The 19654-nt window shown below is 40.3% G+C and overlaps 1 protein-coding gene across 1 annotated transcript in view; it reads left to right on the top strand.

Annotated features, from left to right (window-relative positions):
• LOC309415057 (proprotein convertase subtilisin/kexin type 5-like) overlaps nt 1–19654 on the top strand; it is a gene marked incomplete at both ends in the record, with an annotated part of 280059 nt that overhangs the window by 4649 nt on the left and 255756 nt on the right. The window contains one exon of the mRNA XM_082012448.1: nt 17272–17376. Within this exon, the coding sequence (XP_081868574.1) occupies nt 17272–17376 (105 nt within the window). The remainder of the gene's footprint in view (nt 1–17271; nt 17377–19654) is intronic.

The raw sequence follows: 19654 nt of genomic DNA on the forward strand, positions 1-19654 counted from the left end.
AATGCAAGTAGAACAGAAATGTAAGAATGTTAAATGAAGCATGCGTGAGAAGGAAAACTGTAGTAATAATATGAACTAGAGTGCTGGGTGAATTCTAGTCTTCTGGCTGTTATGAGCCTTAAAGCACAAGAAGCAGGCAGTGGGCATACGTGACAAAATTCCACAGAGCTTCCTGTACGTAATTTGGATTTGGAGTGCTAGATTTCATTCTGTCCTGCCAACTTAGAGCTCAGAGTTATAGAGTTATATGTCTTAAGAAGTCTTATACATTTGCACAGTCTTACTCAGAGTTTCCTTTCATGGGTATCTTTAGCATGGTCATTTTTAGTTTCTGATCATTCCTAGCAAAATCATCTTCAGATGGTATTTCTTTCTCAGCATGTTCATTAATATGTTGATGGGAATTCTGATGTTTGCAGTGAATCTGTTCTTCTTTTACTCCTATCCTTATACAATTTTATCAGACTGACCTGGTCACTACACAGAACTTTGAATTTAAGAATTCAGAGTGCATAAGATAATCAGAATGTCTATGATCTGACCATACATAGTTTAACATGTAAATTATGTTTCAAAGCCTACATAAAATAATTATAACTGTATTTCTTAAAATGTAAAAAAAAAGTGTTTCCTTTTTTGTGAAGCTTATCAAACGTATGTAGAGTATATGACTTGTTAGAGATGGGTGAAGAGGAATAAGACAGTTGCATTTTAGAGAAAGGAAGCTAGGAAGAATCAGGACTGATGAGTAGGACCTGGCTGCAACAGGCTTTTTGGATAGATTTGAAAAAGCAGGCTGTTTATTATATGTCGGACAGACCATTCTCTTATGGAAGTCTGCTGCCTCCCTGGGGCCTGAGTTAAAGACATCACTAGGAAACTTCCTACCCTGGTACGGCCCTCGGACTGTTACATACTGCTGCTCTTCCATGTGGGTGGAAACATAATCAAAGGGCGATCAAAAGAGACCTGGGGCCTTGGGAGGGTTGGTTAGGGAATCTGGTGCACAGGTTATTTTTTCCTCCCTCCTTCCAGTTGCAGGCAGCAACATAGGGAGGAACAGATGGGCCCAGTCTATTAATGCATGTCTCCGTGACTGGTGCCACCGCCACAATTTCAGTTTTTTTGATAATGGGAAAGCCTATATGGCACCTGGCTTGCTGGCATCAGATGGGATTAACCTTTCTCAAAGGCGGAAGAGGGTCTTTGCTTGCAAGCTAGTGGGGCTTATTGACAGGGCTTTAAACCAGAATCAAAGAGGGAGGGAGATAATATCAGGCTCACCCACGACAAGCTGTGGGATGACGCGGAAAGGTTAGAGGGGTGGAGTGCTAGCAAGGCCCCTCAGCCTGTTGCACCAGAGAAAGACCTCAGAGGAACTAAAGGGTGTTCCTCTAAGAGGGTGACATGGCTGACAGCCTAGCTGAAGTGCCTCTACACTAATGCATGCAGCATGGGCAACAAACAGGAGGAGATGGAAGCCACTGTGCTGCTAGAAAGCTACGACCTGGCTGCCATTACTGAGACTTGGTGGGACGGATCCCACAACTGGAGTGTAGCTATTGATGGCTACAGGCTGTTCAGAAGAGACAGGTGAGGAAGGAAGGGCGGAGGCGTTGCCCTCTATGTCAAGAAATGGATAGCGTGCGAAGAGCTCTCTCTGAGGAATAGCAACGAGCAGGTGGAAAGTTTATGGGTAAGAATCAGGGACTGAGGCAACAAAGGGAACCTTGTGGTTGTTGTCTACTACAGACTACCCAATCAAGGGGAGCCTACTGACCAAGCCTTCTTATCGCAGCTGCAGGAGGCATCACGCTTGCAGGCTCTTGTCCTGCTGGGGGTCTTCAACCACCCTGACATCTGCTGGGGAAGTAGCATGGCGAGCTGTAGGCAATCCAGGAGACTCCTGGAATGCATGGAGGATAACTTCTTAAGCCAGGTAGTGGACAGCCCTACCAGAGGGGATGCAATACTGGACCTGTTGGTCACCAATGCATGTGAACTAATTGGTGACATAAATACTGGAGGCAGCCTGAGCTGCAGTGATCATGCTCTGGTGGAGTTCGCAGTCCTGAGGGATATGGGGCAAGCAAGGAGTAAAGTCAGGACCCTGAATTTTAGGAAAGCAAACCTCCAGCTCTTCAGGGAGTTAGTCAATAGGACCCCCTGCAAAACTGCCTTCAGGGACAAGGGAGCAGAACAGAGCTGGCAGATCTTTAAGGGTGCTTTCCATAGAGTGCAAGAGCTCTCGATCCCCAGGTGTAAGGAATCAGGAAAGGAAGGCAAGAGACTGGCATGGCTGAGTGGAGACCTGCTGGGCAAACTAAAGGGCAAGAAGGAAATGCACAGGCAGTGGAAGCAGGGACAGGTATCCTGGGAAGAGTACAGGGACACTGCTCGGTTGTGTAGGCATGGGATCAGGAAGGCCAAGGCGCGGCTGGAGCTGAACTTGGCAAGGGATGCAAATAATAATAAGAAGGGCTTCTACAGGTATGTCAGCCAGAAAAAAAAAGCGTATCCCCCTTGATGAGCAAGACCGGCAGACTGGTAACAACAGATGAGAAGGCTGAGGTACTCAATGAATTCTTTGCCTCAGTCTTCACTGGCAGTGTCTCGTCCCACACCTCTCGAGTGGATGGCCTGCAAGATGGGGACTGGAGGAGCAAAGACCCTCCCACTGTAAGAGAAGATCGGGTTCAAGACCACCTGAGGAACCTGAACATGCATAAGTCTATGGGACCTGATGAGATGCATCCGAGAGTCCTGAGGGAACTGGCTGATGTAGTGGCCAAGCCACTCTCCATGATATTTGAAAAGTCATGGCAGTCAGGTGAAGCCCCTGCTGGTGACTGGGAAAAGGGAAACACTGCACCCATTTCTAAAAAAAAGGTACCAAGGAGGACCCTGGGAACTACCGACCAGTCAGCCTCACCTCTGTGCCTGGGAAGATCATGGAACAGATCCTCCTAGAAGCTCTGCTAAGGTACATGGAGGACAGGGAGGTGATTTGAGACAGCCAGCATGGCTTCACCAAGGGCAAGTCCCGCCTGACCAACCTAGTGACCTTCTGGTCCAGCAGAGGGCCACAAAAATGATCAGAGGGATGGAGCACCTCTCCTATGAAGAAAGGCTGAGAGAGTTGGGGTTGTTCAGCCTGGAGAAGAGAAGGCTCAGGGGAGACCTTATAGCAGCCTTTCAGTACTTAAAGTGGGCTTATAAGAAAGATAGGGATAAACTTTTTAGCATGGCCTGTTGTGATAGGACAAGGGCTAATGGTTTTAAACTAAAAGGGCCTTGATATAGACTAGATCTAAGGAAGACATTTTTCACAATGAGGATGGTGAACCACTTGAACAGGTTGCCCAGAGAGGTGGTAGATGCCCCATCCCTGGGAATATTCCAGGACAGGTTGGATGGGGCTCTCAGCAACCTGGTCTAGTTGAAGATGTCTCTGCTCATTGCAGGGTTGTTGGACTAGATGACCTTAAAAGGTCACTTCCAACCCAAACTGTTGTATGATTCTATGATAATGCATGTATGCAGAAGATATGATCTAGGAATTTTTATTGAATGCATCCTGAGCTTTGTAAATGTAATTAATGAATTATTAGTCCACCTTATTGTCTGGATGCAAATTATTTTTGTTTATATTGCTAAGTATATTTTATAATATATTTAGAATAGAATATTTCTCTATTTAGAGGAGCAGAATATTGGAATTGTAAAAATTTTTTAGACTGTTTATAACTATGAATTTATAATTTTACATTTAAATTTAGATTCTGATTTGAATTAAATTTTAATCATAGTTTAGAATTGAAGCTCTAAATATGTTTAGATTTATTGTTGAACAGAATATAAACCCTTGAAAAGAAAAGCTATTAGAAAAAGGAATTGTTATAAAGGTAATCCAAAATGGAATATACAATGTCATACAAATAATTTCTACTGCAAATTAAAATGTTCTTTTTATGTTCTTTTTAACCTGCATGGTCACTTAATTTAGCTATGGTAAATATAAATTCTCAGTAAAATTTACAAAATTACGTTGAAAAAATCTCAGCCTTGATAGTGAATTAGAATGCTATCAAGACTTAAAACTGACCTTAGAGTATTGTTACTTTTTTTTCCTACTAGCAAAGGCACATGAAAATTTAAAAGACTAGAGAGTTTATTTTGACTTTTCCAGTGAAAGACTTAATGTGCTACTTTTTTTTTTTAAAGTAAAATGCAGCAGGGTGTAAGTAACAGTACTTTATTTTAATGGCTTTGTTATTCATTTTAGATATCAGCTAATTTGAATGTCAAGGTAAGTCCACAGGCAGAATTTCTTCGTGTAAATAGCTGAAACACAGAGGAAAATTGCCAAAAAGTACAAAAGAAGTCAGCAGTGGTTTATATTAATTCAGTAAAGTTGCATTTTCCCCCCATTTGAACAGAAGGAGAGAGAATTTCAAAGGTAAAGTATCAGCATATTCATACCTAGAATGTGAAGAGATACAACCTAATTTATTTATATGGAAATTGTGATGTTTCTATTGTAATAGCTTGGTGGTTTAATTTATCTGCCTAGATTGGATTTTTGTTTGTGTTTCATACGCAGGTGGTTCAGAAGGGTATCTTGTTTTCCTGGCTGAACTCATCTTCCATACCAAGGATTTAAGGAACTGAGCAAGAACTCTTGAGAATAGTATAGCTTTTTTTACTGAGCTGATGGCAATTAGCATCTCATTTTATCTGGAATTTCCATCTATGAGACTCAGAAAAAATGTTTCAAGAAAGTGTAAGGGTTGGTATGAGAGGGATGCATTTGAGGTCAAGTCCAACTTGTTCAAGAGTGTCACTATTCAGAAACGGTGACTCTGGCAATACTTGTGGACATACCTGTTTGCTGTGAAACAAACCTGAAAAGAAGGGATTGTGAGAGGAGCACAGATATGAATTGGCAACCACAGATATGAATTATGCCTACCTCAAGCATACACAGAGATGTTTGTACAACTTGGGCCATCTAATTTATGTTAGCTAACTGGGCTTAAAATGGAATTGAAAACTGGGTTACTTGGACATTTGAACATAGTTTGAATTCAGACTTTCAGAATAGTCTCGGTTGAGTCTGAGGTGATAATTCATATTCATACCCACATTGCCTTGGTTCTGCTGCTGTTTCAGAATCTTTTATTTAACTAAGTTTGAGCACATTAAAAGTGCACTTTTTCCCCACCCAGTAGATACTCCTTTAATGTACTGATTTAGTCTCTGCAATACAGAGACTGAATATCATTATTTCTCTTTAGACTAGTCATCAGAGTGATATTATCTTGCTGCTGCAGATCAAGACAAGACAATTCTTGAGTTCAAATTCTTGGATTCAAGAGTTCGGCAATTCTGGTAGTTTCTGTGGGTTTTTTCAATGCCGTGTGCCTGTAGTAATCCAAGAACCTATTTTAACTCATGCAGGGTAGTGTAGGATATCAGCCCCCCCCTTCCCCCTCCCCCCCCAAGTGGTTTAGTTGATTGATTACATTAGAAACTGTTGGGAAGGCGTATCTCAAGCTGCTTCCATTAGTGTGAACAACTTCCCTGCTTATGTTCTGTTGCATGAACATTTCATTGTAGTATCAGTCTAGTCACATAGGTCAGTTTGGTGATCATATATGGATATTTAAGGTGTATTTCATCGGCAACTTTAGCATTTATATTTCCTTACAGAGTTTATGAAGACACTCACACGTGAAGGTAGATGAATTCTTTCAATCATTATATCCTAAATTATCTTAATAATGCCTTAGAATATAAAACTGCATATGGAAGAAATGTATTCCAAAGACTAAGCCTAGAAAGCTTGGCTCTTGTTTCATAGTTAATATCTTTTAAATTAATTGATTTTTCTCAACTTTAAAAAGAAAATAAGACCTACTAAATATAAAATTAATGTATGTATGTGGATATTTGGGTTTTCAGGGATTCCACTGCAGTGTTGTAGGATTATTGTTCCCAGGAGTTATTTTTATCCTTGAATAAGCATAATATGGTACTATTTAAATGTATGTTTGTATCTATTTAAAATTTTCAGTGATGAAGATTACCTCCAAAGAATAATCCACCCCCCTTCTACCCATTCTCCTTGCTTTTGCCCAGTCAATTCCTCAGGAATGTTTCTCCATCTCTTTTTAAAGAAATCAGGTCTTCCAGGTCAAAAAGAAGATTACAAAGATTTCCTGAGGATAAAACAGCTAAATCATCATCAGTCTCTAAGGTGGTTAGATCTACAGTCTGGCGTTTCTGGTTTTGTATTCCTTTCCCTCTGATAGCGCCTCTAAGACTTGGTAGTTAAAAGTATAAAAAACAATTTAACAAGAACATCCATAATAATAAGTTTTATTGTGCTATATTTCCATGGTTTAACTATTTGCCAAGTGGTCCAAAGATTTGGAAGGTCTAAGTAAATTCCCATTAAGGGAAAAAAGGGCAATATAATTTTTAATAACACTGGCGTTACCTTACTGCAAGAGGCACTGATTGTTAGGGTATATGAATTAAATTCCATTTAAAAGATTTGGGATCCTTTTATTTCACTGACAACTATTAACTAAAGCAGTAGATCTCACCGTTTTTATTAATTATAATTATTAATTATTTTTATTATTATTTGAAAATTGACGGTACCTGGAAGACATGGCATTGCAGTTTCCACACTTAATTCTGTCTCCTGAGGACAAAGTCTCAGAGGGAGTACAGCCATCAAGCATTACAAAGCCTCAGGCTTTTCCCCTTTAATTGGTGTACTGGTTTTGGCTGGGACAGAGTTAATTTTCTTCATAGTAGCTAGTATGGGGCTATGTTTTGGATTTGTACTGGAAACAGTGTTGATAATACAGGGATGTTTTAGTTATTGCTGAGCAGTGCTTACACAGAGTCAAGGGACACAGCTGGGACAGCTGACCCCAACTGACCAGAGGGATATTCCATACCATATGACATCATGCTCAGCAATAAAACTAGGGGAAAGGTTGTGTGGGGGGGCTGCTGCTCAGGGACTGGCTGGGCATTGGTCAGTTGGTGGTGAGCAACTGTTTTCATTTGCATCACTTGTCTTTCTTGGATTTTATTTCTCTCTCTTTGTTATTTTCCTTTTCATGATGACGATTACTACTACTACTACTACTTTACTTCAATTATTAAACTGTTTTTATCTCAACCCACAAATTTTCTCATTTTTACCCTTCCAATTTTCTTCCCCCCATCCCGCTGTGGGGGGAGTGAGAGAGCAGCTGTGTGGTTCTTAGTTGCCGGCTGGGGTTAAACCACAACAATTGGAAAGTAGAACATGGACATCCCTGCATGTGTGCACAAGCCTAGTTGGTAAAATAAACATGGGACTGTCTCCTATCCCCTCCAGTGTCTTTTGTGGGTGGCTAGTGCTGCTAAACTGTAGGACCTCCAGGAGTGCAATTAGGCCACCCTCTAACTAACTCTGCTGTTTTGGATGCTCTTAAAGAGGTAAGCTACAGTTTATCCTTAAAAAAAAAAGGGCCCAAACTAGCACAAGACAAAAAAAAGAGAACTGGGAGATATTGAGATCTATGCAGGACAGATATTTGTTTATTTTCCCTGAAACATGACATGTTTCTATCTATGCAGTTCTGTGCAGTGGTGAAATACAGTTACGTGCTTGAGCTCTGACTTTTACATAATGTATATGTTTGTGTATACACATACAGTAGTATGTCTCTAATTCACACTAAAGATAGCAAGGTTCATAAAAGCCTAACCTCTGTACAGTATTTTGGTATGGTTAATATGCACATTACTAGTTTCTGAGGACTTAAGAAGCAAGAGTAGCATCATTCAACAGTGGTTAGCAGTTCAGCACTGTTTGAGGCTACTTGTGTCTTAAGAGCACATCTAGGGAGTGACTGATGTCCCTCTGTCTTGGGGCAGCATGCTGTGACCTGTACTGGTGCTAACCCTGGAGCCAAATTTCAGTGGTTGATATAATAATTCAAAAACCATGAAACATTGGCCTGATACTTAGGGACATTCATTGTACTGCGGGTTGTTAAACTATCAGAATAAACAAATCAATGCAGTCACAAGTGACATACCAACACAACTGTGTACAATAATGTCCTTAATTACCTTTTGGACTGGCTGAAATCATCATGGAAACTGCATGTTATTCTGACTCACACTACGTCACCAATAGAGTACAGTCATCCATAGACAAAGAATCAGTGTTTGCTTTGGTACCTGATGTGGTGATAGATTTCATCCCAGAGAGAACTGTGTGTGAATGATCTTGGGATGCCCAGGGTCCTGCAGCTCTGAGATGTCTGTTAGAATACTTTCCCCTGAAGATTTAAGGAGGGTTTATTTGCAGATATGCACATGGAGACTGAGACCAGGCTCCTCCATGGGACAGAAATGCAACATTTTAGCTTGAATCACCTCTGAAACAGAGGGCATCATGGGGATTGCTATTGTAGTATTAATGTTATAAATGATTTAGTCCCAAACAGGATTCCAATTCAAATTTACAATTTATTAAGCGAACTCACCCCCAAGTAGAACTAGAAGAGGTCCGGTCAGGGCCATAGTGATCGGCGGTCACAGCCCGAAGGGGTTGCAGCCCTTGGCAGACCCTTTTTAAGCCGCAACACCAGTTCCCCTCCGGTCTTGCCCTCTTCTTTCCTTTAAGGGGGTGCTTTCTTAGTACCCAAATTAATTGAGCACTGCTTGTGAAGGCCAGAGCTTTGATAGATCAGTGGTTTGTCCAGACCTGAGCAGTTGCCCGAGCCTGGCAATCCTCTTTATTTGCAAGGCTTTATGGCTACAGAAAACTGCCAGTTAGCGTGCAACACTAATCTTAAAAATACACACCACCTTCTACACAAAGGACATATTCTAGTTCCAGCTTTTTCCTGTTCTTCTTTTGCCAACAACTCCTTCCGATTATACTCGTTTGGAGTACCCATTGTTGTTTCCTATTACCCTTTCCCACTGTTTTCCAAACTTGGGGATTACTTACATTTCTCTCCATAGCTTCCCATGGCCATCGTTCACCTTGATTTGTTCCACCACAAATGTAACAATTAGTTATATTCAGTGACTTTACAAATAGATTTTTAGCAACTGTGGGAATTTCATGTTTCACTCCTGTTTCATTACAGGAGTAGCCGCAATAAAATTCCCACAGCAATTCAGTCAGATGTGACCTTCCACTCCTTCACTGGACCTTTCACTCGCGACACATGTGTCCATCCTTTTTCAGCAGTTCTCACAGCTGTTTCTGTAGTTAATAAAACAAGGAAAGGTCCTTCCCAGAGGGGAGATAAGTTTCCTTCTTTCCATGTTTTTATCAGAATTTTATCTCCTGGTTCTAACTGATGAATTGTAAATCCTAAAGGTGGTGTTTGGGCCACCATCCCAATCTCTCTTAATTCTTTTAATCTTTTTCCAATGGTAATTATATATTGTTGGATACTATGATCCTCAATTACATTGTTCCCCAGAGGCATTCCTTGAAAATAAGGCATGCCATATAACATTTCATATGGCGATAATCCAGTCTCACTGTATGGTTTCGTTCTTATGTTTAGAAGTGCCAATGGTAAACATTTCGTCCAGGGCATTTGCGTCTCAATCATTAATTTAGCCAATTGTTGTTTTATTGTTTGATTCATTCTTTCTACCTTCCCCGAGCTTTGTGGGTGCCACGGAGTGTGGTATTCCCACTGTATACCTAATGATTGACATAATAGTTTTATTATTTTAGAAGTAAAATGTGTGCCCTGGTCAGAATCAATGTACTGGATTATCCCATATCTAGGTATCAAATGTTCCAATAAAATTTTTACCACCATCTGTGCCGTAGCTCGTGCTACAGGGTACGCTTCTACCCACTGTGTTAAATGATCTACTATTACCAATAAATATTTTATCCTCCCTACCTTAGGCAATTCAGTGAAATCGACTTGTACTTTCTCAAAAGGTCTGTAAGCTGTTTTTCTCCCTCCCGTGGCTGTTTTTCGAAACACTGTCTTATTTACCTTTTGACAGGTTAAGCAACCTTGTGTAATTTGCTTTGCTATTTCAAAAATTCCAATACCACCAAATTGTTTAAGAAAATGATCACTTAACGCTTTTGTACCCCAATGTGTTTGCGCATGCAAACGTTCTAATATTCGCCTGGTGTAGGCTTTTGGCAACATTTCTCGCCCATCAGGCAGTGTCCATTTTCCTTGTTCTAATTTAGCTCCTATTTTCTCCAATTTTGTTTGTTCTTCTGGCGTAAGCTTCTTCTCTCTTTCCTCTCGTTCTTCTTTGCTGGTGTCCTCCTTTGTTTGTATTACATTAATTTTGGCAACTTTAGTCCTCAAGGCTGCTTCCTGGGCCTCTTTATCTGCTAAGTTATTTCCTCTAGTTCAGTAATCTAATCCCTTTTGGTGTCCCCTCACATGTACCACTGCTATCTCCTTTGGTTCTCTTAACGCCTTCAAAATCTTTACTATTAATTCTTGATGTATTAAATTCCTCCCTTGAGTATTAATCAAACCTCTTTCTTCCCAAATTTTTCCAAAAGTGTGGACCACCCCATATGCGTATTCCACAAGTTCCAAGTCCTTATTAATTACTGCATAACCCGATTTTCTCTTCCCTTCTACCACTCGGGAGGAGCCATCTATAAACAGCGCTTCTCCATTTTCCAACTCAGCATCTCTTAAATCTGGTCTCACCTTTGTCTGGGTCTCAATTACCTCTAAACAGTTATGTTGTAATACCTCTGATGGTTCTCCAAACAAAAATTGTGCTGGACTCTGAGCAGAAGTCACCCTCAGTTCTAAGTCAGGGGAGTCTATTAGTATTGCTTCATACTTTAGGATTTGGCTGTCCGTTAACCATTTTTCCGCTTTTTGTTGTAAAACATTTCTGACATTGTGTGGGGTATACACCTTTAAAGCAGCACTAAAGGTAATCTTCCTAACTTCTTCTATTAATAATGCTGTAGCAACCAAAGCTTGGAGACAAGCAGGCCATCCTCTGCTTACTGGATCAAGTAACTTAGAACAATACCCCACGGGTTTTTTGATTCCTGCCCAGTCTTGAGTAAGAACTCCATATGCTGTCTGGCTTGATGTATTCACAAAGAGATAGAAAGGTTTTTCTAGATCTGGGAGGCTCAGTACAGGTGCTTGTATTAATGCCTTTTTTACTTCCTCAAATCTCTGATCATCTTCAATAAACCACTTAAGTTGGTTATTAGTTAATTTTTCATATAAGAATTTTACTTTATCACTATAATTTTCAAGCCATGGTCTACAATATCCTAATAATCCCAGTATTTGCCTAATTTCCGTTTTAGTTTGTGGGGATCTTAAGGATAGAATCCCAGATACCCTATCAGGATCTAACTTCTTCCTTCCTTTACTCAGCCAATGTCCTAAGTATTTTACTTCTTGTTCTACAAACTGTAGCTTTGATCGGGACACCTTTAATCCCTTTTCCCCTAGAAAATTTAACAATTTAATGGTGGCTTTTCGGATCCCCTCTTCAGTTTCTCCTGCTACTAATAAATCGTCCACATATTGCAATAATTTTACCTCCTTAGGTATTGTGAAATCTTGTAGAATTTTTTCTGAAGTTTGTCCAAATAGATTTGGTGACCCTGTAAACCCTTGTGGTAACACAGTCCATCTTAATTGTTGTTTTCGTCCTGTTTCGGGGTCCTCCCACTCAAAGGCAAAATAATCTCTGGATCCCTCATCCAGAGGACAGGCCCAAAAAGCATCTTTCAAATCTATTACACTATACCAAGTATGTTTGGGAGATATATGACTCAATAAAGTATAAGGATTTGCCACCACAGGGAATTTAGTGATTGTTCGCTGATTTACAGCTCTTAAGTCCTGCACCATCCTGTATGACCCATCCGGTTTCTTTACGGGAAGAATGGGCGTGTTATGAGGTGACATACATGGTTCTAGGGTTCCTTTTTCCAGAAGTCTGTCAACTACAGGTTTTAATCCTTTTCGACCCTCCATAGGTATAGGGTATTGCTTGATTCTAATTGGGCGGTGCGGATCTACTATTTGAACCCTTATGGGGTCCATTTTTATCTTTCCAGTTTCCCCTTCCTTATACCACACTGAGGGGTTAATAGCTTCTTCATCCTCTTGTGTTAAAGTGTATAATTTAATCTGCAATTTGTCCCCTTGACTCTGAATGCTCAAGTTTAACTTCAAAATCAAATCCCTTCCTAATAAATTGTATTCCGCTTCAGGGAGCAAAAGTAAATCATTAAGACAAATTTTCTTTTCTGTTTCTACTTCTACATCTTTCAATATATTTACTTTAAAAGGCTCTCCTTTTGCTCCTACTACTGACACGTAACTCTTCCCTTTTTCTATTCCTTTTGGAAGTTTTTGAATGGTTGACTTTTCGGCCCCTGTATCCACTAAAAATAAAACTTCCTCTTTATGGGGACCAATTAATAATTTTATCAAGGGCTCTGTTGATGTTGAAGTCCCCAGAAGATAGAGCCCCTGACACCCCTAGTCTTCTTTGAACATCTTCTCATCTTGTTCCTGCTTACGGCAGTTCTTCTGAACATGTCCCCTCTTGTTACAGTAGTAACAGACGGGAATTATAAATCTTTCTCGATAAGGCTGTCCCCGGGGTGTCTGCTCTATTCTTTTTTCCCTTTTCTCTCCAGGAGTCGTCTTATTTTTCTGACTTTCCCTTACTGCTGCTACAAAAATTTTTGCTTTTGCTTTTTGTTTTTCTTCGTCCCTCCTAACATAGACTTTCTGGGCTTCTCTAAGTAACTCCTCTAATCCTCTTTCTTGCCAGTCTTCCAATTTTTCTAATTTCCTTCTTATATCCCCCCAGGATTTAGCTACAAATTGTGTTTTAAGGAGTGCGGTTCCAGCCACTGTATTCGGATCAATTCCAGAATACATTTGTAGGTTTTTCCTCAACCTCTCCAACCATTCTGTTGGAGATTCGTCTTTCCCTTGTTGTTCATTAAATGCTTTAGTAATGTTTTGCCCTCGGGCAACCGCTTCCCTTATTCCCTGTATGATTAACGTTCTCAAATCCCTCATATTTTGTCTTCCTTGGGGTTGTTGATGATCCCAGTGGGGATCCACATTTGGCCATTTCTGATCTCCCGGGGGTCCTGCCTGATTCTGTCTTTCCCAAATTCTCATTCCAGCTTGTCTAATCATTCCCCTTTCCTCAACAGTGAATAGGATCCCTAAAATGGACTGTATTTCTTCCCAGGTATAAGTATTGGGGCCTAGGAATTGGTCCAATTTTTCAGCTACTCCGAGGGGATCATCTAATAGGGTCCCCATTTCTTTCTTGAAATTTCTTACGTCTGTGGTATTTAATGGGACTGCCACAAACCCGATGCCTCCCTGATTGCCTCCGAGGGGTACTTCTCGTAAGGGATATAGAGAAGCTCCCTCAGATACAGCAGTCCTACTTCTCGTACATGCAGCCAGAGGTCGATCTAATTCCGGTGCTGTTGGTGGTGGAGATACTACAGCCACCGGAGGGGGAGCCGCCGCCGGAGATGGATTATTAGAATATGGAGGCGGTAGGTTATCCAGTGGCTCCCATTTATCATCTTTTTCCTTTTCACTTTTCCCCTCTTCTTCTTCTTCCTCAAACTTTTCATCTGTTTTTAATGTAAGTATTGAGGCTGGAAAAGGACGTAAAGTTCTGTCCCATAATCCTGCATAATCACTTTCCTCCTGACTAAAAGGTTCCTTTGAATTAACATATATATTTAAGGCCTGGCAGACCCAGTCTTCAAAAGATCCAAAAACAGGCCAAAAGACATGTGGTCTCAAAGGTTCTTTTGGCCATTCTACCATACAATATTGAACTAATTTTAATTTACTTTTTCCTTTTCTGGGGCCCCTATCATTCCAATTTTCAATCATTATTCCTAATGGACTCTCCGGAGGTATTTCTAGTAATTCACTCCCTTTCTTCTGGTCCTGGGTTCTCGATTTCGTCTGACCCATCCAGGAATTTTTACTGTGGCAATTCCTACAGCCCTTGGCTACCAGTAAGAGTGTCTTGCAGGGGGTTTAGGACCTATCACCCACCCACGAATCCTCTAAGAATCGCTTCGGTCCTTCACCGGCCAAGTCCCTCGCGGGAGATTGGAACCGCGGTTAGAAGACCTCCACAATCGCTTCGGAACTAGGTTCCGTCTCAGTCACACTCTTACACACACAGGCAACCGAATCCTACCCAACTGAACGGTATACACCTTAAATACTTACGACTCCGTCGTCTTCGTTCGGATCTTCGCGCGCAGAATTACGGGCAAAATAAACTGCTGCAGCCGGCAAGGGAGCTCATAAAAAATCAAATTCTTTGCTTGCCCCTATTCAGGTTCAGGATGGCGTTAGTCCCGACCCGACCCGACCAGGAGCCACCAAAAGGTGGGGCGCCCCTCCTAGATCAAGTCAGAATTCAGGAACCAAGACCATCCCGGACGAGCCCCCAATTGTTATAAATGATTTAGTCCCAAACAGGATTCCAATTCAAATTTACAATTTATTAAGCAAATAGAGGCAAGCAAACAGCACTGGGTGCGCCGGGAGTCTCTGCTCCACCAAGACGCATGCGGTACAGTTCCTGTTCCTGGTTTATATCCTGTCCGTTAATACATATTCAGGAATAGGCGTGTCTTCTTTGGCACATGCCCTCTTCTCCTTCTAGAATCTTCTCGAATCTTCCTCAGCGTGATCCTGTTCGCCAATACATATTCATGAATAGGTGTGTCTTCTAATACATATTAATGAACAGGCATGTCTTCTTCAGCGCATGCCCTCTTCTCCTGCTAGAGTCTTCTCGAATCTTCCTCGGCGTGCCCCCAGGATGACCCCAAACCTTATGCATGCACTTTCTTTACACAATACTATGTGGTCAGTGGTCAAACTGGTTTGAGCTGATATACCAGCAAAGTAGTTTAACTTTCTCCTGTAAAATACCCCTTTTTATGGTGCAGGAGAAATCCATGAAAGTACAGAAGATTACACTTCATCACACGAATCAGATAAACATATTTCACATTAATATGCTCTATTTAGGTTTAGTCAAACCAATTCCTTTTTAATTTTTGATGAACGGACTTGGTTTAACTGAATGCTTTCGTGTTTGACTTAAAATAAATGTAAGTTGTTCTTTCTGAAAATTAGATATTGATGGACCCAACTAACTGTACAGACTGAGAATAATATCATAAACCCTGGTGCAGTTTCTCTTTTAGAAGCATTCATTTAAATCGTGGACTTTTTTTCCAAAATGTTCTCCCTCATTCTCCAGTGCTGTTTACATTTTAAACTTTAAGAGAAAATATTCAAGTGCTCCTTGACAACATTAATTTTCTATCAATATTTGTTCTCAGTCTGATATTTTCTAAAGGTTTTTGTGTTTTAATATTTTAAAAGCAGATTTCTGGAGTACGTCAGTGGCTTATTTCCAATTCTCTTTGAATCATAGAATCACTAAGTTTGGAAAAGACGTCTAAGATCATCAAGTCCAACCATCAACCCAACACCACCATGCCCACTAAACCATGTCCCAAAGCGTCACATCCACACGTTTTTTGAATACTTCCAGAGATGGTGACTCCACCACCTCCCTGGGCAGCCTGTTCCAATGCTTGACCACCCTCTTGGTGAAGAAATTTTTCCTAATATCCAATCTAAACCTCCCCAGGCGCAACTTGAGGCCATTTCCTCTTGTCCTATCTCTAGTTACTTGGGAGAAGGGACCAACGCCCATGTCACCACAACCCCCTTTCAGGTAGTTGTAGAGAGCAATAAGGTCTCCCCTCAGCCTCCTCTCCTCCAGACTAAACAACCCCAGTTCCCTCAGCCGCTCCTCATAAGACTTGTGCTCCAGACCCCTCACCAGCTTCGTTGCCCTTCTCTGGACACGCTCAAGCACCTCAACATCCTTCTTGTAGTGAGGGGCCCAAAACTCAACACAGGATTCGAGGTGCAGCCTCACCAGTGCTGAGTACAGGGCGACAATCACTTCCCTACTCCTGCTGGCCACACTATTTCTGACATAGGCCAGGATGCTGTTGGCCTTCTTGGCCACCTGGGCACACTGCCGGTTCATGTTCAGCTGGCTGTCAACCAGCACCCCCAGGTCCTTTTCTACTGGGCAGCTTTAAGGTTGAACCTTGAACCTTTAATGTTGAACACTCTAGTTTCCTACATGCATATTCTTATAGATATAAATACAAAATATAGGACTTTATGATTAGAGCTTTTTAGTGTTGCTCCATCTTCTTTGGTGATTTAATTCAGATTCATTTTCAAAACCAAACCTGTTTTCTGAGGTCACTTTGAGTTTCAACTTGAAATAACAGTAAGCTCCACTGCCTCTTTTTTACTCATCATTAGGAAACCTTTAACTAAATTATTTAGTGTCTTACAAGATTTACAGTGTGATAGAAGTACAAATTCAAAATGTCTTCGGGAGACATTGCTCTAAAGACAAGGAAGCTGAATGTTTGCTTGTAGGTATGTGAAAGTTAAATTTCAAGTTATGAATATTTAGGTATTAATGACTCTGGAAGGGGAAATTTCTTAAAATTGTGAAAGCTGCCTTAGTTTAATATTTACATTGCTACTGTGTACTGATGGAATGAATAAGTATTTTTATTGTACTGTTTTGAATTTGCAATTTTGCATGACTTGATTTTGTACTTCTAGTTATCTTATGAAGTTACCATTTCCATCTTTCTTTCTTCTACTTCTTTCTTTCTCACTTTCTGCAGAAAGAGAAGCCTATTCCTGGTGCATAGTCTGATGCTGTGGATGTCTTTTTAATAAATTTTATATAAATAGCTGACACTAGTGCATTTTACAGTATATTTCCTTATGCAAACTAGATGGAATGCTTTGTAACAACCATATAGCCATTTGATGATTATTATATGTTCCATTTGAAGACAGATTGGATACAGAGTTGCTTAAAATACTGAATATAATTTAAACATTAAAAAGGTAGATACGGACAGACTAAGCAGCTCAATTATAATCTTTGGTTATGCAGTTACTGCCTCAAGGACACTCCATCCATTTCATATCATATGTCCTTCTTTTGAAAAATGATCCCTTGGTTCAAGTAACATTTCAGCACAGTAGAAAATTGCATAATTTATAGACCTTTAAAAAATAAAGCCATAAAACTACTTTTCATTAATTATATCTCCCTTTTCTCCCCTTACAGATTGGAACACTGAAGGATTACTACCACTTCTTCCATAGTAAAACGATTAAAAGGTCAGTTCTCTCAAGTAGAGGTACCCACAGCTTCATTTCAATGGAACCAAAGGTAAGAAAATCCACCTACATGTCTGATGCAAAAGTCTTTACATTTTTTATATGAAATATCATACCAGGAGACATTCACCTGAATGGGTTATAGCATTACAAGACCTGACCCTTTTTTGCCAAGGTTCTGCTTCCCATTAAAATGAAGACAATACCATGCTGTTAATTATGTACTGTTGTTGGAACATAAGGTCTGACATTATTCATGGAGGAGCTGTAGTATAGGAAGTTTGTACTAAACACTATGCTATGCTTCTCTACAAAATCACCTATGTAACATTAATGGCTGTTATCTTCTTTAAATCAAACAGCTTTGGGGATGAAAATGAGTAATATAGGATGATATCAATGTTCAGATGAAGGTTTCTCTTTTTTTGTTCTGGTCTTTTTTCTGGACTTAGAATGTGTGAGGGATTAAAATAAGAATACCCTTTTCTGTGGTCTTCTTGGCAGTTTCTACTGACCTTAATTTTAAGAGACTTCCCTCTGTATGAAAAATGGTATCAGACCTTCAGAGTCTATATTATGTAATAGGTAACTGGCAACATAATTTAATTATTGATTTATAGTTGGGTATAATATTGTCATGTAGCTGTATCCAAGACACTTTTGTTTTAAACCTTTAACTTCTGTGGTTAGTAGCTTCATCCCTAACCATAGAATTGGATTTCTTGTGGTTGTCTTTTAGAAAGGAAGCTTGAAGCATATCTTCTTTAGCATTTTTATGCTGTTCAAGCAACCCACTCCCCCACAACAAAACCCTCAAACCCCTAGTGGTTTCCACTGGTTAAAATAGTCAGTCTTTTTTTAGACCTTAGATTATGACTGCGGTCTGTGAAGGATTTGTGCTATCCTAAAATTTGTCAAGAATTTAAGAGAAGTCTAAGTTACCAGCAAAAGACAGTTTGAATGCTCCACATATACCGTTTCCTACAAGTTAAGCATCATAGAGGAATGCTAAAGGATACATGAGTATTTCTGCAGTCTGGAAAGCTGTATTTAGGACTGAAGTTCCTCCTGAGGAAGGGACAGGATGAGGGAAATGCATACAGAGCATTTTCACCCCTGTGTCAGTAGGGCTGGGCTGCTAAGTTCAGTAAGAGCCCCAGAAGCTCTACTGAGCAGCATGTTTCAGGGATTAGTATGAAAATGGTTAGGGCACAATTCTCTGTTCCCGTGAATGCTGACACCTACCATTCAAACACCAAGCACTGTACTCAGAATAGGTGACACTGCAAAAAGAAAGGAAAATGTTCACATCTCTCTCATTCCATGCTGTTTCCCATGTGCACAGAGGCTGTGAAGTGATTTACATGCAAATGCACAGGTTCACATGTACATGCAACCTTAAACATACCTGTTACACCCAGCTTCCAGATACCCCTTCTGCATCTCTGGCAGCCAGCCCAAATTACTGTGGCCAAAATCGTGAGAGATTCTAAGGCAGAGCACAGCAGAAAATCAGAGACATAATTAGTTTTCTCAGTGCCTTCTATGTTATACCATTTGAGTCTTGTCCCATATGCAGCATTCTGTGCTAGTGCTGGTACAGGAATCACATTGTCGAATCATTGTTAAATATCACCTTAATAATGGGAAACTCACCTGAGGGTTGTGCAAGACACTTCACCCTGTTAATGATTCTGTACCCAAAGGGAAGTTGACAGTCTAATACCTTGATCTGGCAAAAGTGTTTGTGATTGACTTTGTGATTGCTCTACTGAATCTGGGCTTGGGAACTCTTGTGTGGCTGCAGACATGTCAAAATATGGACACCAGTATTTGTAGGCTAATGTCTGGTTTGTCCTCATTTCATGATTACTAAAGTAGGCTTAAATTCAATTGTGTTGTATAAGCCGGACCTTTTAAAAGCAAAATGTTTAATCTAAAAAAAGGCACGTTGCATGGCCATGAATTTTTCATGCTAAGAAGATGGTCATCAATGTGTGTTTTCCATTTATTTTTGAATTTAAATATGCCAAGATTGGAGTATGAGGTTGAGTTAAGGAGAAAATAAAACTTCAGCCAATTTATATTTCGTGTAAGAGGCACAAAATACAGCAGGAATGAAGAATTTCATTACAATACTAAAACCCTGGGTTTTTAAAAGCAGCTTCTTGGAATTCAAGCTTAGAGGAATTCTGATGGGAATGCTATTATGGGAAAGCTTATGTTTTGTATTTGCAATGCTAAGTGTTAAGTTGTTAAACCTCACTAGTGAACAAAAAGATTTTATTAGCCAAATAGAATAACAGAACCGTTAAATCTTGGGATTAGGT

This window comes from Phaethon aethereus (genome assembly GCF_964289735.1).
Source record: "Phaethon aethereus genome assembly, chromosome: W".
NCBI classification, from domain to species: Eukaryota; Metazoa; Chordata; class Aves; order Phaethontiformes; family Phaethontidae; genus Phaethon; species Phaethon aethereus.